The 23145-nt window shown below is 38.9% G+C and overlaps 1 protein-coding gene across 6 annotated transcripts in view; it reads right to left on the bottom strand.

The window, feature by feature from the left end:
* ANKS1B (ankyrin repeat and sterile alpha motif domain containing 1B) overlaps positions 1–23145 on the bottom strand; it is a 353409-nt gene that overhangs the window by 203019 nt on the left and 127245 nt on the right. For all 6 annotated transcript variants that reach the window (XM_081022470.1, XM_081022465.1, XM_081022475.1 and 3 more), the window contains 2 exons: positions 7225–7793; positions 5351–5423 (listed from right to left, as the gene is read on the bottom strand). In XM_081022470.1, the coding sequence (XP_080878596.1) occupies positions 5351–5423; positions 7225–7793 (642 nt within the window). The remainder of the gene's footprint in view (positions 1–5350; positions 5424–7224; positions 7794–23145) is intronic.

The raw sequence follows: 23145 nt of genomic DNA, 5'->3' as shown, positions 1-23145 counted from the left end.
TCTAAGGTATGCAGCTCCTTGGCCCTGCAAATTGAGCATGGACGTCTGCATAGGGGAATTCTAAACAGACAGGCCTGGAATCCATGTGTGTAGGCTTTACATCTGCAGAGGTATACACTTATCACATGGATAGCAGAGCAATACCGGCATGTAATGATGAGGGCTGGTTAGCAACCTGGCCCCAGGGTCCCTTTGTAACCAGAGCACCTAATGCTAATGCTGGTGGTTAAAAATAAGCAACTGGATTTCAAATTTTTTTAACATAAATTCCCAAGAAATATTATCCTTCTCTGCATCCACAAATATTAACATCGCTTGTTTGTCATTCTTAGCATTCAGGTATTCCAAAATATTAATCATGTTTCTAATATTATCTTTCATTTGTCTACCTGGCAGAAAACCCGCCTGATCTTTATGTATTAGCTCCTTCAATACTTTTTTCAACCTGTTTGCTAATATGTTTGCAAATAATTTATAGTCATTGTTCAGAAGCGAGATCGGCCTAAAATTTTTAACCTGATTTAAATCAGAATCTTGCTTGGGTATTGTCAGGGAACTGCCATCGGAAGGAAGGGAAGTGAAAGGGCTCACACAGGTTGGGAGAGACTCAGCAGCTGAAGAGGGAACCAGTAGGGGGAGAGGAGCTGAGCTGAGGGAAAGGGAGCTGGAGGGATGGCTCAGAGACACTTCCAGCGAAAACAGTGGGGGAGGTTTCAGGACCTCCTGTAGGGACACCCACTCCTCGCCGGAAACTGTCACGCAGAGAGTCCAGAAGACGTGTTTCCGTTAAGGAGCTTTTATGTTGGAAGCGATTCCGAAAGCAACCACTGTCGGAATCTGCCAGCGACTGACGGAGCCATGTTTAAGGGGCTCCGTTACAGACAGAGGTTTGCAAACTTGACCAAACTCTGAGGGACTAGGATTTTACACACAAGCAGCTCATCGTCCCATCACAGGTATCAAAGTGATGTATGCTTCTTTCCAAGTTTCTGGTATTTCTCTGTTTGATAAAATATTGTTCACAACTTCTTTTAATGGAACAAGTAGGATGTCCTTCAATTCTTTGTAATATCTTGCACTTAGTACGTCAGTCCCGGTGTCTTCCCACTTTTTAATTCTTTTATCGCATTTCTAATTTCCTCTAATTCTATCTTCTCATTTAATTTTCCTCTTTCTTTTGTCGGAATTTTCTTTACCCCTTTTTCTATTAAATATTCCTCTATTTTTTTTTATATTGACTTTTTCTTTTCTCTTATATAATTGTCTGTAAAAGTCCACAAATCCTTTTCTTATCCCTTTCGGATCTTCAATCTCTTTATCTTCCACGATTATTCTGTGAATAGTATTTTGCTCTTTCCTTTTTTTTAATCTGCCAAGCAAGCAGTTTTCCTGACTTGTTTGCAAATTCAAAGTTCCTTTGTCTCATTCTTTTAATATTCCATTCTACTTCTCTGTTTATTATCATTGCAAATTGTGCTTGTAACGCTTTAATATTCATTTTCGTTTTTTTATCTTCGGGACTGGTAACCAATCTCTTCTCATTCTCCATTATTTGTTGTAAAATTTCTTTTTTCCCTTTTTCTCGTAATTTATTCTTAATTGAATTCTGTTGAATAAAAAATCCTCTCATTACAGCTTTACTAGCGTCCCAAACTGTAGTTATTTTTGTTCCTTGATTCATATTATTTAAAAAATAGTCCTTCAAGCACTTTTGTGCCTCCTCTAAGACTTTTTGATCATCAAAGAGAGTCTCATTTAATCTCCATCGGAAAGATTTTTCTTCATATCCTTTCAAGATGCACTTTATTGGATTATGATCCGATAGTACCTTAGGTTGAATTTTGATCTTTAAAATTCTTGTTGTAAGCTCATTAGTTATCCACATCTGATCGATTCTTGACATTGATTGATTTGCTTCTGACTGATACGTGAATTGATTTTCTAATGGGTGTTTCAGTCTCCAAATATCTATTAAATTGCAGTTCTCTACCATTGAAAAAAATGTCTTTGGTAATTTCCCTTCTTTGGATTTACCTGTAGCTCTTAGTCTATCCATGTCCAATGACACAACTGCATTCATGTCATCCATTATTATGATCTTTTGGTCCATATATTCAAATAATTTTTCCTCTAAATCTTTGAAAAAGTCCATTCTATTTTCATTTGGTGCATATACTCCGACAATTATTAATTTTTCACCTTGCCACTTAACTTGTGCTGCCACAATTCTACCCTCATCATCTTTAAAAATTTGTTGAGCTTCTTATTTATTTTTAATATATAGTACCACTCCTCTCTTTTTAGTTTTGTCCAATGAGATAAATTCATTTCCTAATTTTTTATTTATTAAAATTTTCCTGTGTTTTCTCATCACATGTGTTTCTTGTAGGCAAATAATATCCAAATTTTGTTTTTTCAAATATTGATGAATTTTATTTCTCTTTTTTTCTCATTCATTCCATTAACATTCCAGGTCCATAATTTCAACGCCAATCGTTGGGTCAATCGTTTTTAAATGGTATTAAGGCTATATATATGGATCAAAGAGCTAAATTAATAGTTAATAATGTGATGACGAAAAATATAAAGATAACTAAGGGAACAAGACAAGGATGTCCTCTATCACCTTTGTTATTTATCGCGGTCCTGGAAGAAGTTCTTAAGGGCAATTAGAAATAATAATCAGATAAAAGGGGTAATGGTGGGTAGAAAAGAATTTAAGGTTAAAGCTTTTGCGGATGACCTAGTATTAACTTTGGAAGACCCCATGAATACGGTAACAGAAGTGTTGAAAGAAATGGACCAGTTTGTTCAGTTGGCAGGATTCATTTTGAATAAGAAAAAACCTAAAGCAATTACTAAAAATATAGATTTGGAGACTGCAAATAGATTACAGCAGCAAACTGAAATAGAAGTGGTAAAGAAAGTTAAATATTTAGGAGTTTGGTTAACCCCCAGGAGTATTGACTTGTTTCAGAATAATTATATTCCAACATGGAATAAGATCAAAAGGGACTTAGAGGTGTGGGGAAGAATGAAATTGTCATTTTGGGGAAGAATTGCAACGATAAAAATGAATGTGCTACCGAAGATGTTATTCTTATTTCAAACAGTTCCAGTAATCAAAGGGGCAGCGATTTTTAAAAATTGGCAAAGAGAAATTTCAAGGTATATCTGGCAGGGTAAGAAGCCGAGGATTAAATTTAAGACAGACGCAAAAGAAAGAGGAGGCTTCGCCCTGCCAGACTTGAAAATGTATTACGAAGCATCCTGTCTCTGTTGGTTGAAGGAATGGATGAAATTAGAAGACACGGATGTGTTAGATCTTGAAGGTTTTGATAATAGATTCGGGTGGCACGCGTACTTGTGGTATGACAAGAAACGGGTACATAAAGGTTTTGAAAATCACATTATAAGAAGGTCTTTGATTGAAGTGTGGGAAAGATATAAAAACTTGTTGGAACAAAAAACTCCATATTGGTTGTCGCCGTTGGAGGCGATAAGTGTGAAGAAAGTCAATATGACAGGGGGTTGGGTGATATATGAGAAGTTAATGTGTAAAAGTGAAGGAAAATGGAAAATGAGACCATTTGAAGAAGTTAAGGATTATGTGAATGACTGGCTGCATTTTTTTCAAATTAATGAGATGTTTAGAAAAAGATTTTTTGCTATTTAGAGGGGTTTTGCTGATAAAGAATCAAAATTTCAGACAGAAATATTGAATAATGACTATAAGATTTTAGCAAAAAATGTATAAGATATTATTGGAATGGGGTACGAAGGATGAGGATGTAAAATCAGTTATGATTGACTGGGCCAAAGATATAGGGCATAATATACAAATGGAGGATTGGGAAAGACTCTGGAAAGAAGGTTTAAGATTCACTGCATGTACAGTTATAAAAGAAAATGTTATGAAAATGATGTATCGATGGTATGTAACACTGGTGAAGTTAGCAAAAATGTATAAGACAAGTAACAAATGTTGGAAATGTAAAGAAAAAGAATGTACTTTTTTCATATGTGGTGGGAATGTAAGAAGGTAAAATGCTTTTGGGAAATGATTTATAATGAATTGAAGAAAATGTTGAAATATACATTTGTTAAGAAACCAGAAGCATTTTTACTAGGCATTACAGGTAATGAGATAAATAAGAAAGAAAAGAAGTTATTTTTATATGCAGTGACAGCAGCAAGAATATTGATGGCCCAGAAATGGAAACAGGAGGAATTACCTACAATAGAAGAATGGAGAACTAAAATGATGGACTATGCAGAACTGGATAGAATGACAGGAAGGATCCGGAATCGACGAGATCAAAGATTTACAGAAGATTGGGAAAAGTTTATCCAATATATGCAAAAACTGAGTGATAATCAAATTACGTTTGTAAGTTTTAAGGAATCTCTGTGAGGGGAAATGGTTAAAAGGGCAGAAATGTGTAAAAGGTAATAAAGGGAAGGAATGGCAGACAAATTGAGGGAAGTCAAAAAGAGAAGTAAGATGTAACTAAGATGTATGGAATGTATAAATTTGTTTTTGTATTTGAAAACCAATAAAAATATAATAAAAAATAAATAAATAAGCAACTGGAAACACATGACACAGTCATATGTGGAAAATAACAAGCATTTAAGTCGTGTCTGCACCACTGCTTTAGTTTGCCACACTGGCAGATATGACCACTAGCATGGTCAGTATTTTTTTTTCTTTAGAAAAGTTAAAAAAGAAAAAGAAAATAAATACCAGTTATATTACCCATCCATATCTCATCAGCAAATTCAATCCATACTCAAATCAGTTAATTCTCTACCAGCATTTCCTGCCACAATTTCTCCTGTTCATCTCCTCTGTGTTTCACTTACTCAAACCATTCTAGTCAATCATAGTTTATATCACTCACACTGATCTTTTTCAGTAGTCAATAGGAAAACATTTCTGGCTTAGATATAGCTCTCTTTAGTTACAATTTTTGACAACGACACTTGCTTTTCCTAGCACAGAAATAGATGAGCAATGTGACATTGCTAATAGTATCCTATTGACATATCTGTCCACAAATGAATTAAAAATGATAAAGAGAGGCACTGAATTTAAGCATATGGTTTGAACATCATGGTTATTCAAAGTCAAATAGCAGGATGGGTTTTTTATTTTTAGTACTGATTAAAGGGTGAAAAGTGCCCCAAAACTGCTGTACTGCATCAAAAATGCTGAATGCAATTTAACCCTGGCTAGTGCTACTAAAATATGATACAATCACAACACATGGCTATTTTTTCCATTTTCCTAGCTATCACAGTAGTGATTAAGGTAATCATATTAAAAGAAAAAGTATTTATTTCTTACTTGCAATACCATCATTAATCACTTCTAGTCCAGTTGTAATACCAGCATCTATGGAACTCATTATTTTATCAATCTGAAAGAAAAAAGGGGGGAGTATTAAATGCTATGATTATGCATCATGATACATTTACAAGTATAGAAACAAAAATTGCTTGTATTATTTAAGGGGCAATAATAGACTTGAGAACAGTACACAAAAACATGTGACTGGCCCCTCTCCAATCTCAGTAGCTTCAAAAATTATCAAAGAAACTCAGTCTATGCAGTTCCAACAGAACGGGGGCCACCCTATTAAATGTCGGGTGAAGGTCACCTAACTCAGTATCTTAAAATGTTTGGTATCATAGCACACAGCAAAAAAGAGAAATGGAGCTACATTTTTTAAAAAAATTGAAAACCTAAGGTTTGGTGAGGGACTCTAGTCAAAGACTGTCCATAAAGAATAGATGCAGACATGTCCATATTTCAACAGGACCCATCCCTTTTCATTCAATTACCAAGCATAAGGTATATGTGCTTTTACACTAAAGGGCTGGTGGTAATTTCTTCAATTAGCTTTGTTCCACATACCCATAGTGCTTGTCAATTTTTCATTATACACTTCTTCTATTGTCCCTTGTTATAGGGAGACTGGTTGAATTAACAAGAGATTCCCTTGGGTTTGGAAACTGCAGTTTGCAGAACCATTAATTGGTTTGCAACCAAAGGCCACAGATTACATCTAGGTGACTGAATTCTCTGTGGAGATAATAACCTCCATTAAGCTTATGGCACTGCAACAAAAACCTCTGAAATTTGTGCCAGATATCTAACTGCTCTGGGGCTATCACAAGATATATTCCCTGAGAATTTTTTCATTTGATATAGTACATTTTTTTGTTTTCATCAAAAAACCAAGCACACTTTTGATCATGTGCAAAGGATTGTATATATGCAGCACAGCTAGCAATTTTTCTACCATTTCTTTTTTAAAAAAACCCCACTTACAACTCGAGGTTCACCAATTGATTTAGAATGTGTGTGTTTTTTTAATCTCCAAATGTTCAACAGGTCTTCTCAAGTGACCTGGAGGCTACAAATTGAAAAAAAGAAAAGAAACACACATACAAATGCAAGAAGTTCCACTGTGCTCAGAGATCTTACAGTGCACAGGAACATGTCTGCCTTATAATAGGGCAGATTATTTGTCCAACTCAATGAGTATCATCTAATCCAGCCTTCACCAGCCTCATGCCTTCCAGGTGTTTTGGACTAAAACTCCCTTCAGCCCCAACCATCACAGCTTTGGGAGTTATATTATTTATTTATCCTATATTTTAGACATACTTTTTGCACTCAAGGGCCTCAATGCTATTTGCACAGTAAAAATTAAACAACAAAAACATTAAAATCATAAAATAAACAAAAACTAAAATACTCATCCAACAATGTATTTAAAAAGGAACAAGTCCAATCCACATAACTTCAAGGATGAGCACAACAAAGCTCACTAAGCTTTCTAACCACTCTCCAAACAAAAACCATAAGCCTGGGTAAATAAGAATGTTTTTGCCTGGCACCTAAACAGAAAGCAATGGTGCCAGGTATGCTTGCTATTCCACAAATGGGGAGCCACTTCTTAAAAGTCCACTGTCCATACCTCCCTTCCACAGTCCAAAGAACCCAGAGGACAGTTGGCTGACAAAAGTTGGTCTGCTCTAACTAGTAGTGACTTCCAAGTGTGTCAGGATGAGGTCCTTCCTATCAATCTGCTTCCCAACCCCTTTAAAACTGGAGATGACATTCAACTCTCTGAATTTTGATTCAGGGCTCTCCATCACATTCTCCTTATCTTTCATGTATGTACGTATGGTCTAAAAAATTCAGAGGCTTACTTCTTCCCATTCTGAAGTAAAGGATGGTGTTCTTTCAGAATTTCTTCTAGAGCTTTCCGGATCTACTGTAGATTCATTCCAATTTCTTCTTGCTTTTTGCTCATTAGATGGGTAGGAAATCAGATTAGAGTCTGATTTTGAAACATATTTGGATAAATGCATGTCAAGGAGAGTCTTTGGCAAAGATCGTATCCTCCCAAGTGTGCAAGCACGTTCCACAAACCCTGCAGCATTAACAACCCACTGATCCCCAGTTCTTGTGATGCCAGCAAGTGTGTTAGTTTCTCCTAGATTACTTTTAGAAGGAAATATAGTTCTGCTTAAAATGGGTGGTTTTTTCTTTTTAACTGAAATATCAGTGCTGTTTTCTTGTTGCAGCTGTGCCGAATTCAAAATACTTTGGATTGAATTTTTGTGGTAGAATTCATCAACTGGGCTCCCTGTTCTATATAGCTGAAGTGGGTTTTCAGGTGGGTCACAAGCAGGTGATGATCCATGAAGTAGGCCAGCAAACTGTTCAGCAGAGTGTGCTTCAAGTTGCTCACTTTCAATGGAGGTTTGTTGAGTTCCTGTAATATAAAATGTTTATTTCGATTATTATTTTTATCAAATATTCTTCAAAATAAAAACAAACCTCTCCTTCAACAAAATTGTAATTTTAGCATGATGCTTATTGTGTACATTTAAAAATACCTGACACCACTTGCCAAAGAAAAATGTATTTGCATATTGTTTCCTTGACTATACTGACTAGGACTAATTGTAAATAAACCTTGACACAATAGAAGAGAAGGGGAAGGGGAAATATTTATTTATTTACTTGCTTTGCTACATTTCTATAGGCACTGACTTAGTTACCTTTTTTAGAAGCTCATGATGTGTTTTTAGCTATATTTTTAAAAAAACCTAATGAAGAGGACACAAAACAAAGTCTTATAACACTTTGAAGACTTTGAACAATTTTATTGTTGCATAATTTTGGGAACTAGAACCCACTTCATCATATGAAGAATTATCAGCCTCATTGGAAGATCTTTAACTATACACATTGGTACAGAGAAAACAAATAGTCAGCAGCTGGACAAACAGGTGGAATATAAAAACCGTTCTGAAAATGTTTTTTTTTTTAAGTGTTTTTGAAAATACATTGAATTTTCCATCAGGCTCACCATCACCATCTCATGTCACACTGCACTTAAAACACACTTAAAACGTTTTATTTGCAGCTGTATAGCTGAGTCCTGTGGAAATACCATGAAATATAGTCCATGAAATACAAGGGGTGAAGTCAGTGACTTTATTTACAATGTCCTCCCTCACTCCACACCAATATATTTTAGTGGATCCTGGTGTACAAATGCTTGTGCCGCAATACATGTGCAATACATGGTGCTACAAAAATCTAACAGATTAACACAGACATCCCTCTGAAATTGGTCCCTGTAGCGGACTTACCCTGCTAACTGCCCCCAATTAAATATAGTGGACCTACCTCACGTTACCAATTTAATGAATGTCTACAATTTACCACAGGCTACCTGGGTGAGGGCCTTGTGTAAGGGAAACTGGTTCAGGGAGTCTTAGGCAGCAGTTAATCAAACAAGGAAAGCTTTATTTACAAAAAAAAGGGAAGTTGGTGAAACAGAGTTGGGTCAGGAGATGTGTTTTTTCAGGTAGAAGTTACTACTAAAACTAAACATAAGGGTGTCACAGGCTTAAACACAGTAGTACAGGCATAGCTTCTCTTAAATTCCCTTTGCTCAAAATCAGTTGTTACACTTCAGTTTCTGTTACTGTTTCCTAGATCCTTACACTTAGGTCGGGCAGATGCTTCAGGTCAATGCTTTTAACACAGTTTATTACAGTGGTGCTTCGGGTTACAGACGCTTCAGGTTACAGATGCTGCTAACCCAGAAATAGTACCTCGGGTTAAGAACTTTGCTTCAGGATGAGAACAGAAATTGCACAGTGGCAGCAGGAGGCCCCATTAGCTAAAGTGGTACCTCAGGTTAAGAACAGTTTCAGGTTAAGAACAGACCTCCAGAACAAATTAAGTTCTTAACCCGACGTACCATTGTGGTTTGGTTCACAAGCAAAGGGGCACTTTTCCTCAGTTACCCATTTTTTTAAAGCAATTCCACTCCTGAGGTATTCTAATCAGTTTAACAGACCCAGGGGATCACCTCACCCCTTGGTACTGGTTTGGGAGACTTCTTTACCCAGAAGTACTCTCCCCTCCTGGCTAGAATGAGACCTAGGTTCTACCTCTCCTGGCTCTACTTAGCCTTCCAGTTAACTCCTGTCTGTATACCTTCCCCAGACACTCAACCTGGTTTTCCTAACTCAAATCAGAACCAGTTCTCCCTCAGACAAACCCTATCCAAATGCCTATCTCCCATCTCAAATCAAGCCTTCTCTCTGTCTCCAGTGCTTTTTTTCCTAGAAAAATAGGTGTCTGTACTCATCATGAAGTAAATGCCACACTTTTTAACAACAACAAAAGAGGTGTGGGTCTGCGTACCCTTGAGTACCCCCTGAGAGTACACACTGTCTGTCCCTATCTAACTCTTTTCCTCAGAAACTGCTCCTTTTATTCTCTCTGCCAGAGTGCTGCTCCACCCACTTCTGGCTCCTATCTTGGTAGCCAATCAGAGAGAGGCTCCAGCACTCTGGTGGAGTTTCTGAGGGACTGCATCCCCAGACTCTGGTCTGGCTCTGCTGCCCGTCACAGTCCCCATAAGGAAAGGTGACCTAAGACAAAGAGGATTGCCCAACGTAATTCAAAATGCTTCTTATACTAGCTTCTTGGCTGGATAGGATTTCAATCTTGCTTCCCACATCCCAAAACTTTAGGCAAGAGGTGGGAAACCTTCCCTTCCAGGCAACCTCTGGGGGAGTCACATGCTAGTGGAGGCAAAACTGGGCAAGCAGAATTCAAGAGCACATTCCAGCCAGACAAAAGGGTGGGTGAGAAGCATGGCCAGTAAAGGACCATGGCACAGGGTGTGTGGTGTGGGCAAGTCCCAAGCAGCAGGTAGAGCAGCTAGGAGGGCGTATCTGGCCCTCAAGTCTGAAGTGCCCCATCCCTGCTTTGGCAGCACACCTTACTGGTTTGCCAAACATTTTCTCTGCCTATGGTCTACCAATCTGCTTTCACCCCAAGCATAGACATGTCAAAGAAATGGACACACAACCTCTCAGACATACAGCACTGAATCAGAAGAAGGGCCAGCAGGCAAAAGAATAGTTGCCATGGGATTAATTGCTGTTATTCTATTGATTTGATATTTATTCTAAATGCATTTCATAGAGTAAGAATGTGCAATTTGTATTTATGTAGAAAATTTGAAACCATCTAGGCATACTGGAACTTTGTTATTTGTAAGGATCTAAAAATACAAAGCTGTTTTAGCTTAAGGGTTTTGGTTTTTTAAATTATACAATAAGAGTTAAAGAACTCTTCTTTTAAATATTCTGTTTTAGTACATCTGATGGCATTTTGAATCAGCTTCACCTTGGTTCTGATTCAGGGTAAACTGTTAATATATTTAAGCACTGAATTTGAATAAACCCCTCAGGGAAGACATGTTTTTCAACAGGGTGGAGGGAGGTGGGTAAGGGCAAGATAATATGTTTGAGCTCCTGCCCAATTTCATTTCTTTATATAATTCTGTAATGAAAACCCATACAGATCATTTCACTTCTAAAGCATTTCTAATATTATTGCTGTTTTCAGACCCTGTCTACTAACTGACTCTCTTCCTCTTTGGAGTTATAGCAGTGAAGAAGTTTCTGATTGTGAATACATATTCCACATTCTGTGTGTGTGTGTGTGTGTGTATTCAATGATACATTCTAACAGTCAAACAGCAACCACTTTGGTTTTGCTTTTTCCTCATATCCCTGAATTACTCTTTTGCAAATATCACATATGAAAACAAAATGGTTTACAACACAGTAAATTGCAAATCAAGGCTAATTTATATGCTGAAACAGTCCTACCCTTCCCATGGATGTGCCCACATTTTCCCCTCAAGCATATGTTTCTTTTGCATTCAGTTTTTCCACAGTGCACACGCTGCATCAGTCTAAAACCCCTACTTCCAGTTATGATCCATACAGGGCAGAATTGAACAATATACTAAAAATAATAAAATTGCAATTTTTGTAATTGTCAGTGTGATGTTAACTGAATTATTCACACCTATAGAATAAAGATGTGTATTTCAAAACATGAATATATTCATTAGATGAGTAAATGTTTGTAGAAAAATGCCTTAACATGCAGTGAATCAATTATATCTACCACATTATATCAATAAGCAGCACTGCAGTTGCCATAGCAAGAGATTCTAGTGTGGAATAAAATCTCCTGCTTGAAATGTGTGCCATAGCTATGGTAACAAGCACATTATGACACCTGTGCTACTAATCTATTTAAATTCTTTCTATGCTTGATCCAGAAAGAAATTTTGGTGATACAAATCTGGATCACCTATCTATAAATGTAACATCAGCAATGATTGCTGCATAATCACTGGAATGATTGGCAGCCAATGATGGCAAGAACCGCAGAACATTTTTGCAACCCTTCCCCCTTATGCTTTCTCTGTATATGTTTGCAGAAAATGGAGATGCTTGTTTAAGAATACTGCAAAGCAAATGACAGCTAGTTACTTTGTGTTTTTAAAGCACTGCTATATTAAAATAATTGGTATGAATGAAATCATGCTTTTTAAAATTTTATTTATTATATTTATATCCCACCTTTCCTCTAAGGAGCTGAAGGTAGCACAGGTAGTTCTCCCCTTCCTCATTTTATCCTCACAACTGTGGGGTAACTAGCCTCATATAACCACTCTTGAGTTCCTATATCAATAATTTAGGAACTTGCAACACTTTGTAACTAAGCCAAGTTTTACTGCCTGTGCAACCTTTTCTGATGCACATGAACCTAACCTTTAAAGAGTTTGTAAGTAAACCATTTTTAACTTCCCAACCATGTGGTCTTTTTCCTATGCTAAGGGAAGAGGAAAACTTTGGAATTCACTTGAAAGGGCCTATTTTAAGGTTTTACAGCTTTGCTGCATATTTTGTAATTTAAAATCTCTGCTGGGGTTCTCTCACTAAAGAGTACTTGCCCCAAATTTGGATCCTAGCATCCTGGCATCCAGGCTATCTCCTTTCTAAATATCTATTTTTCATTGCACCACCAATAACAACCCTCTGAGGTAGATTAGGTTGAGAGATCATGACTGGCCCAAGGACATCCACTGAGCTTTATGGCTAAGTGGGGATTTGAACCCTGACACCAATCTGTATCATAACATATGAAAAGCACACGAAAGAGCAGAAAAACACGCCTTATTCCTTCTAACAGCGAACTTGGATAGTAGAGTGCTTGTGAATTTTGAAGCAAAAGAAGACCCAAGACAACTAAAAATAAGGTAGTTATTTCTACCTGAAAGAGAGGCAGGGAATAAACAAACAACCCCCAGCTCCCAAGCAGACTAATATGGAACTGTGAGTATTGACAGTAGTGAGACAAGATGTTCTAGACAGTTAAGATACAAAATATTAGGATGAACTCAGCCAAGTGAACCAGAAGAACAAGAAAGGAACATAATGGGAGAAATTCTTTCATCCCTGCCAAATGCCATTCAGATTTTGCCAGTGGACTTTGCCTAGTTAAAGTAGGGATGTGCAGGCTTCCACTTCCCAAGTTATATCAAAACTAGTTTTGGGTTTCCTCAATATTTCTCAGATGTTTGGCTGAAGGCAGAATGCTCAAATTTGCTTCAATTTTCGATTTAGGCAATTTCAATATGTATTATTATCTGTTTGCTGTGTCCGATGGTCTTATTCCATGGATTGGCTTTTGCTGAAGTGGCGCAGTCTATAAAAAAGTATGATCCTATTTCTAGTAGGAACAAGAAAGGCAAAACCACTTTTACCGGTATTTGGTTTTGTACTGCTTACTTTAGTACTGAACTACTTTGTGTAAACCAACAAACAACTATCCATTTTTGTTCAAAAAGAACTACATTAAGCAATGCTTTGTTGTAGCTCTTAAAATGTATTAGCCTCTTCAGTTATCTTTGTATTGTTTCAGAGTTTCCAACTTTGAAAGAACCCTGAATACTCCATTTATTTCCTGTGTGAAGCAAATATGATTTGCCAGCAAAAGTGAGTGGAGTGAATAGAGTAAAATTTGACTGAATTAATTATGATGAATAAATGTTTCAAAAACAATATTGTTAATACTTCAAAAAGCAAATGCTTTGCTTGAAACAAATTGGTAAGCAATTTATCTCTGGCACATAAATACCTGCTTAAACTCCCAGGCTTCTGGCTTTGCCTATTCTGCTACTTACTCACTCTCCCTATTTCCAGCTGCTGCTAAATTAGGAGCTAACAACACAATTTTAACCATGTCTGTGCAGAAGTAAGTCTTATTGAATTCAGTGGTGCTTACTCTCATGTAAGAAGGGTTATGATTGCAGCCTGTGCGTATTCATACTTTTCAGGGCCCCAAATTCTACAGTCATCCCTACCCCACTACTAGTCTGTGGGATATTTAACTGTGGTGCAGCTGGGGCCCTCCCTCTCTCGTCAGCTTTTGCCGGGTGTGGATTCTGTCCAATGCCCAGACGTGAACTAGGGCCCAGTGGCGTCGCAATGGGGGTCAGGGGGTGGTGCGCCCTGGGTGCCATGTCTGGGGCGGTGACAAGAAGGCACCCCATGGGGGCTTGCCCCACGACGACGGCGCAAGCAGCCATTGCACCGCCACAGCTGCATGTGGAGGATCCTCTGTTTGCGGCTGCAGCCGTGAGCAGAGGATCCCAGTGCTGGTGGCAAACCGCTATGTACAGCGCATGTGTAGCGTCACATGCATGCGCTGTATGTAACGCTGTTGCACATGTGCTGTATACAGCGGTTTGCCGCCGGCACCACTCAAGCGCTGTACAAATGGCGGTGGGATCCCTCCATCACCGCTACAGCCGCATGTAGAGGATCCTCCATTCGCGGCTGCAGCCGCAAGCTCAGGATCCCGGCAAACTGCTATGTACAGTGTATGTGCAGCGTCGCTACGCACGGCGCATGCGGTGTACGTAGCAATGCTGCACATGCGCCCTACATAGCGACACCCTGCCCCGGGTGTCACAACGCCTTCGTTCACCCCTTCTAGGGCCATGCCACGAGCCTAGCAGGGACCCCTCGGGGTGCCCCTATTTGATGTAAGTCATAGGGCTCCCCCTATTGGTGGTTTACCCTTAGTTGAACTTCCTGCTTCACCCAATGCCTAAGCCAAACTGCTGACATCTGTAACCAATAAAGTTGTGACCTATTTGAGCCCATAAACCAAAATATTTGTGTACATGTGTTTATTACCTACTAGGGAATTGAGGGTCACAGGACTTTGGCACACAATTCAGTTTTAACCTCCAGTCTCTTGAAATATTTAGGTTTGAAAACCATTTCCCTCCCTCAAGAATATGGCAAACTACTCCAGTGCAACAACAATAGGACTCAGAAGGAAATTACACCTGCTTAAGATTTCTCAAATGCTACTTGCCTCAAAAAAATCTAATCTGATTTTCTTTATATGTGATGAAAATAATTTTGTCTAATAAAAGAGAGATAAAAAATTATTTTTCTTGATTCCTGATCTCCCCACTGCACTTTTTTTGGCATTACGAAAAAGGAAAGCAAGAAATAAGAGCATAATAAGACAAATAGAGAGCAGATCTTTAAAAAATGGAAATTAATATTTGTCAAATGCCATGTTTTATTTTACTGAGATTTTTTGGTGCACATTTCTGAATAATCAGAAATAAATCCATTTCATAACTAACACAACTGACTTTTTTCTATCATCTTTAATAGCTCTATAAATTCACTGTTCAAAGCTTTAGAAAGCTTCTTTCATGTTCGTACTAAGATGACAGACCGTTGACTGTTTCTTTGTCAGTGGGTACAATACACTAGGTCATTCATTTCATTGTACAGTCTATCTGCATTTAATTATGGCTGTATTCAACCTACTCTTCAACAATAGTGACCTTAGTTTCAGCAGTTCATTTAATTTCACCTGCCATAAATACAGTTCCAAATTTCACAGGGATAATTTTGAAAATGAATCATGATAAAATAAGTGTCAGTACAATAGGTCACAGGAAGCATGCTGATACTGATTAAAACTTATGGAAAGGGTTCTTGCTTACCTTTTTTTGCAACAGCAGAAGATATTAAAAAGCTACTGAGAGTTTGCTCTTTATAATGCAAATTTTGAATCTAGCACATTGCATTATATACATCTTATGCATATTTTAATATCATATGCCAAATGCATGAGGCTGTCTAAAAAAAATGCCCAGCAGCCTAAGAATTTCATGACTAGGTCTGCATATGCAACCCAGGCTTGGGCTTCTGTTTCTAGATCAGCAGCTTCCTATGTAGGGTGGCTATTTACATATCACCATAGGAGGATAAAAGATAATTTGCATAACAGCTTGCATATACTAACATATATCCATAAATGCAAATTTAGAAAGACTATAAATAGAAAAATAAATCTCAGCCTAATGGGGAAAACTGTGACCAGGTGACCTCCAGGCTTGCCCAGTCCACTGTCCAGATAATAACTACTAATAGGCAACTTCAAGGCTCTTCCTTCTTAGAGTTTGTTATCTTTAAAACTGAACTTGGGTGTGATATAGTCCTTGAAATAGAGCAGGAATGAGGAGCCTGTGGCTACTACAGATGCTGCTGGCAGGGACGATGGGAGCTGGAGTTGTAGGGCATCCAAAAGGACGTCTTCAAATAGGGGATAGTATTCTTAAAGTAGGGCACCCTACTCTCATGTTCCATGACAAACTAGATTGTAAATGGAAGATGACTTTAAAAGGATGTAGCATGGAATTACTGTTTGAAGAAAACAGCTAAAAGTCTCACTGGATGTGCATAAGCCATTTGTATCTCAATGAGTTTGCTAATTACCGTAGTGTAATGAGATAGGAGCCCAACTCCTACCACACTGTTCCGCATCCTAATGCTTTTTCCTAAGATAATTTCTCTAAAAACAATTTTTTCTAAATGTGAACATTCAAGAGAGAGAGAAAGAGAGAGAGAGAGAGAGAGAGAGAGAGAGAGAGAGAGAGAGAGAATGAAGGAGACCCAAGAATAATATGGAATTAAATTTATTTGAAAATTAGTGAATTGGTTCCATTAACATACTTTTAAGTATCTTTTTTTTTAAGAACTCCCAATCAGGATAATAACAGAGTGCTTATATGGCACAAGCTGCCAAAGCTTGTTTAACCAAACTCCCCACTTTCTTAGTTGCATCACTAGAAAAACTGGGTAAGGAGAGAGTGGAGGATTCTGTGCTAATCCCAGAAACTAGTAACTTGAACAATATGCAATTAGTTCCTTTTAATTGACAAGAATGAAAATGATGTTCAAGTACCAAGGAAAACATGGAGAACAAATCATTTCATCATTATTACATAATTAAGGTTTTTTCTTTCTTTCTTTCAAACAACTTAAGTCTTCAGAACTTATGTTATTTTACTAACAGATTTTGCATTGAACATGTATGTAACTACTTGGCAGACAATACCTACCCATGAGATTTTGAGACTATATTAAAGCAATTAATAAACTTTAATATCAAGGGCAAAGTCATGCAGTAATTAGGGAAAGAGTTATACAGTGGTACCTCAGGTTAAGTACTTAATTCGTTCCAGAGGTCCATTCTTAACCTGAAACTGTTCTTAACCTGAAGCACCACTTTAGCTAATGGGGCCTCCTGCTGCCGCCGCGCCACCAGAGCATGATTTCTGTTCTCATCCTGAAGCAAAGTTCTTAACCCGAGGTACTATTTCTGGGTTAGCGGAGTCTGTAACCTGAAGCGTATGTAACCCGAGGTACCACTGTACTCAGTGGCAAGGTACAAGTTTGCAAACAGAAGGTCCCAGATTCAGTTTTCACTATCTCAAGCTAAAAGGATCTGGGGCAGCGCATTTTTCAGCCGGAACTCGCCGGAACTCAGTTCCAGCACCAATTAGGTGGGTGCCATTGCCATTATAAGAGAAAAGGGGGGGGTATTCATGGTGAGTTCTGGCACCTCTTTTTCTAGAAAAATAGCACTCACCTGGGGTATTAGAATGGAGAAAGAACTCTGCCTGGGACCTTCGTGATCAGCTGCCAAGCAGAATAGACAGTATTGGGCTGGATGGACCAATGGGATAAGGCAACTTCATATCACCAAAAAAACACTGTTCTTCTCTGTTTTCTCTTAGGAATGTAAGTTTGCCCATTTACAAATGGGCACTTCTGTATATTGGCCTGCATCAATACCTTACAATTTGACTGTCTATGCTGAACTTGGTACTGGACACTGAATACAAAATTCAGAAAATCTTAGGTTGTAATCCTCTGCCCTCTTACCTGGGAACAGACTTCATTGTACACTGTACAACTTAATGGAACGATAAACACCCACCATCTGCTACTCAGTGATCTGAAAATCTTTCTACCCTTTCTATACAGCTTATGTTCATCAATCTTGTTGGGATAACTATTTGGACATATGGACTGCCAATATTAATTTATATGTTTAAAGTCAGGATTCATGGAATACTTTTATTAATGTCAGCTGACAATGTTTATTTACATCCCCCCACTATATTTGCAATAGGTAAAGTTAAAATAAGCAAACAAAATCTAATGAGTAATCATTAGACTGCATTTTACAAAGAAAAGCTGCATTTTACAAAGAATTCCAGATTCCAGAATTCCAGAATTCATGCCAGTTCTGAAAACAATGGGACTTAAATGATTCAATACTAATTTGTCATAAACATTTCAGTGGTTCTATTCAAAGCATAGGTAAGTCTTATCCAACCCCACATTTCTGGTCTAGAATTGAATTCTTTACAGCTTCTGCAGCCTACATGATGCTAACCAAGCAAAGTAAGCAAGACAGCATGTGTGACAGTAGCAATCTGCTAAAGCTAGAAATGGTACTACTGCATTTGAGAAGTTGTGAATACATATTTCTGGCTTCTTGAGTGAGCAAGTGCTCTACAGAGCTTATTTCTCAAGGGAAAACAAGTGTCTGCCTCACCAAACAAGCTATAAAGGCATATTGTTTGTAACTACATGCCGGCATCAACACCGACACACCAGGGAAGCTTCTTATGGCCTGGAACTTGATTCTTCTCATGGAAAAGAATAATCCTACTGTTCATATATAAAACAGCAGCACTAAGGTTGTAAACAAATATTAGAACAAAAAAGAACTGGAGGGCATGAAAATTCTGTACTACAAACCAGTTTAACTGCAAGTCTCTGATTTAATGCAATTGAATACAATACATGTCTTTTGACTCAAATTAAAGAGGTATAAAGCTGACAGAGATGGAGGATGAATGGACAATAAAAGAAAACCTATCCTGATGCCCTCAACAGCAAAGAGAAAATGGGGGGAACGGTACTTGCAATGCAACCATATGTACATCTACTCAGAAGTAAGTCCTGATGAATTCAACGATGATTACTTTGGGGTAAGTGGTTGAAGAACTGAAATCTTCAGCCTTAGGAGGCTGGGACTTACTACTGAGTAGGCATGAATGTGCTATTTGATTTCTTACTTATGTGTTAAAAAATATCTGTGGATATTCTCCAAAGGGACATCACAGCATCATGTGAAAAGGGTAACACTGCTGCAAATACACTTTCATGAAGTTCTTTTGAGGCACACCTCCTCTTGGTTTTACTTAGTCCATGATGCACAGCTATGGCTGGTTTGCCATTCCTGAATCAAGACATCCTGGCTGCAGATAGCCATGCACTAATTACCTCCCATATATATTATGGTCCAGAAGCAGCTCTGGCAGGCTTTTAAGGATATTGTAAAAAATCAGAAGATTTAGACACTAAAGTTTCAGAAAATGCTGCGGTGTATGATACCTAATAATCATACTAATACTGCAGGAGGTATCCCTAGGAAGAGCATTCCACTAGTGAATCCAGCCATCCTGCAAACAGACCACCAAGCAATGACCCTGGTGCTCCTGGAAACTAAATACTACCCTCAAAAGCGGAGCTAGCTGCTCTGGCACCCAGAGTGGCACACATGCTGTGCACCCAGGGGAGGGGTGATCTGCCCATGGAGGCAGGGCGAGCCACCCATAGTGCCGGGGCGATTGTCCCAGGGGGGTGGAGTGCCGATGTCACACCCCCCTCTGGGATGACACCCGGGGCAGCCCGCACCCACCTTCCTCCGCCAGTGACTACCCTGCTCTTCCACTGATGTACTCAGCAACTAGTTGCATAGGTTAAATAAATAAAACAGAGACCATAAAATATAATGGACTAGATCCAAATATATGTTGCTGTGGTGGTGCTGTTCTGCAAACTGTTTCATTTTGAATTCAAAGCAAATAGGTAGACAATGGAGCTGACAAAGGATTGGATTATATGTTCCTGCTTGCAGATACCAGACTAATGTCCGGCAGCTACATTTTGAACCTACGAAAGTGTCTAGACCATTTTCGCAAATTAGTCTCAGGTAGAGTACATTGAAACAGTCTAGCCAGAAAGTAGCCAAAGTTTGGGTAACTGAGGCCAATTCTGTCTTCTACAGGAGAGCCTGCAGCTGGTAAACAGTATCAAGCTGACGAAAGGTGCTCATGGTCATCCCACCTGGGCAGAATGGGAAAGTGATGGATCCAGGAGCATCCCCAGTGCTGTTTCAAAAGGAAGGCAACCCAATCAAGAGCAAACTACCTCACCTACATCTGCAGTACTTTTCATCAACAGCACATCAATCTGAGGTCTGGATTAAGTTTAAGCTTGTTAGCCCCCCATCCGTTCCTTTGATGGCATCAGACACCAGTTTATCATTCCTTCTGATTTGCATGCAGAACCATTTCCCTTTATAGAACTTTCTCTCTCTAATTTTCTATAAAATCAATGGACTCCTATTTAATAGCCAGCTGTACAAAACTGATTTATTCAATGTGTACGTAAAAAGTGCTAATAGTATGATAAACACCAAGAGCATTAATTTCATTGTCAATTCCATAGCCTTGTAATTACCTCTTACACAGGCAGTGCTTTTTCTTATGGTAATATCAGCTACATCCAAATGATTTTTTAAAATAAGTTTCCAGAATTAACTAAAAATTGTATATGTTGAGACATATTTCTTAAATAGGAGCTGAATCCACATAAACAAAATAATTCATGACAAGAGATGAAGGACTGTGTAGCCCTTCAGATGTTGCTGGACTAAAACTCCCATATTCTCTGACTACTGGTCCTGCTAGCTGGAGCTGATGGAGGTTGGTGTCCAATAACATCTGGAGGACCACATGTTCCTTACCTCTACTATATATGCTGCTGTCTCCTGTGCAGCTATAGGACCCTGTCATGGGAATGTGGTTACAATAACATAATGGAAGTGAGGCAGGGGAGAAGGGAAACCAGTGAAGCTTTCCATGAAATGTGAGGACAGGAGAAAAGGTTTTCTAAAATATGAGTGGTCAGAAATCATGAAATGAAAGGTAAGTGGTATCTCTCAAGAGTGAAAGCCATTAACAGCTGCCCTCACTGGATTAGAGTCAAAAAGGGCACAAAATCACACAAGTCACAAAAGGGTCAGATACTGTAAAATAACTGACAATAAAGGTAAAGGTAAAGGGACCCCTGATCGTTAGGTCCAGTTGTGGATGACTCTGGGGTTGCGGTACTCATCCTTGCTTTACTGGCCGAGGGAGCTGGCGTACAGCTTCCGGGTCATGTGGCCAGCACGACTAAGCCACTTCTGGCGAACCACAGCAGTGCATGGAAATGCCGTTTACCTTCCCACCAGAGTAGTACCTATTTATCTACTTGCACTTTGATGTGCTTTCGAACTGCTAGGTTGGCAGGAGCCGGGACTGAGCAACGGGAGCTCACCCCGTCGCGGGGATTCAAACCGCCAACCTTCTGATCAGCAAGCACTAGGCTCTGTGGTTTCGACCACAGCGCCACCCACGTCCCTTAACGGAACTGACAATACCAGCTCCTAAATAATATCATCACTGGGGTCATATCATTGCCCCCCTGGCCAAAATGCTTCAGGTGATCTTGAGACAGAGAATGAAATCAGGAAGGCATCCAATGAAGGACATGTCGCATAGGTAGCCAACATGGTGTCATCCCATCAATTGTGAATACTGGCCATTCCAGTGGCCAATGGGAGCTAAGAGTTCAACATCATCTGGAGGGACCACATAGGCTACCCCTGCATTATAGTAATGGGTGCCTTCAATTATCCTCACATAAACTGGATAAATGATAAAGGCATATCCTGGAACTGAGAGAGTGATAAAATTTTCAGATATCCTGAAAACCTGTGCCCCAAAAACATTTGCTTATGGAACCAACAAGAGGGCATGTGATCCTGCCCTTATTCTTATGTGGTACCAAGAACCTGATGTGAGATGTTATGTGCTGTTGAACATATAGGAAACAATGACCACACGCTGTAAAAAAAAGATCCATCCGAACAAAATGAGGAAAAGAAAAATGAAAGGAAAGTATAGAAAATACGTAGCAAAATGGTTGTGAGATGAAATGCATTTCAAGCTACAGGTTGAAAACTCGCAAGTTGTAAGGAAAGACATGCAGTGCAATCCTTTGTGTGTTTATTCAGATGTAAGTCCTAGTGTGTACTATGGAAATAAAACTTCCAGGTGAGGGAGCAGAGGATTGCAGCCCAAGTCAAGTATAGAAGATGCCAAAGTGAACCAACTGCCAATCGGTGTTAATGAGTTCTCCCATGATATTGTTTATTAATTATTATCCATGATCAATGTAGAACGGTGTGGGGGTTTTTTATGGCTCCAATTGACTAAGTCGCTCTTCGTAGGGGAAATTCACCACCATCAGTACTCCAATTATTTTAGATACTCTTTTCAGTACTTTCATGGAATCATATCTTCCATGAAAGAGGAAGTGGGGTATTCATGGCAGGCGCAGGAAACTGCTTTTCAAGTGTCACAGACTGCAGAGTGATATAGAAGTATAAGAACCAGCGTTTCCCCTATGTAAAAGTCAAACATATATAAACTACACATGCATAAAATGTCCTTTTCTTCCTCAGGCTTATCAGCTATATAAATAACTTTAAAAGGATAGTTGTCCTAATAGACAAATTAGTATCATGAACTGGAAATTCTGATCTGCAGTTTGACCTTCAGCAAATCACTTCACTACTCACTCACTGTTTCAGTTGTTAACTGGTTATGGATAGCAAGAAGCAGAAGACTTGGAAATTGGCAATCATTTTTCCTGCTGGAAAGGATAAAGTGTAAGATTTTCAATTCTAGACATTTTTGAACACTAGCATTAGACAGTATTGTTGTTTCAGGGATAAAAACATGAAAGACAAATTATTATCATATTGTAAAACGTTTATGTGCCCAATTCAGGTTTAATACATGCCAGCTTAAATCAAGTTGTGTCATCTCCAGGATAAATTTGAATATGTTCTTTCACTTGTGCATCCTGCAAAGTCATCATCATAATTGTAGTGGTTCTAGGGGTTGCTCGTGCGTAAGCCGGTGCAAACACCTGGCTGGGTTGCCTGAGTGAACCTTTTCTGTCTGGACAGCCACTCACCCGTGGCTGTCTCAATCGCTGGCAGAATCCGTCAGTGGGCGTTTCTTAAACTTCTTCCAGCAAAGAAGCTCTTTGACGCCTAGTCTCCTCCTACTCTCTCTGCGCGAAAGCCTTCTGCGCAAGGAGGGCGTAGGCAGCAGAGGACCTCTACTCTCCCCGCTGGTCCCCGGCAAGGAGTCATGGGACCGCCTCGCCACTTCCCCCATCTGCCCCCCTTCTCCACTGGTGCTACGCTGATTCTCTTCC

The sequence above is a fragment of the Podarcis pityusensis genome (genome assembly GCF_964106645.2).
Source record: "Podarcis pityusensis genome assembly, chromosome: 10".
Taxonomy (NCBI): Eukaryota; Metazoa; Chordata; class Lepidosauria; order Squamata; family Lacertidae; genus Podarcis; species Podarcis pityusensis.
Note: the sequence above shows the minus strand (reverse complement) of the source record. Positions and strands in the feature narration are given on the sequence as shown.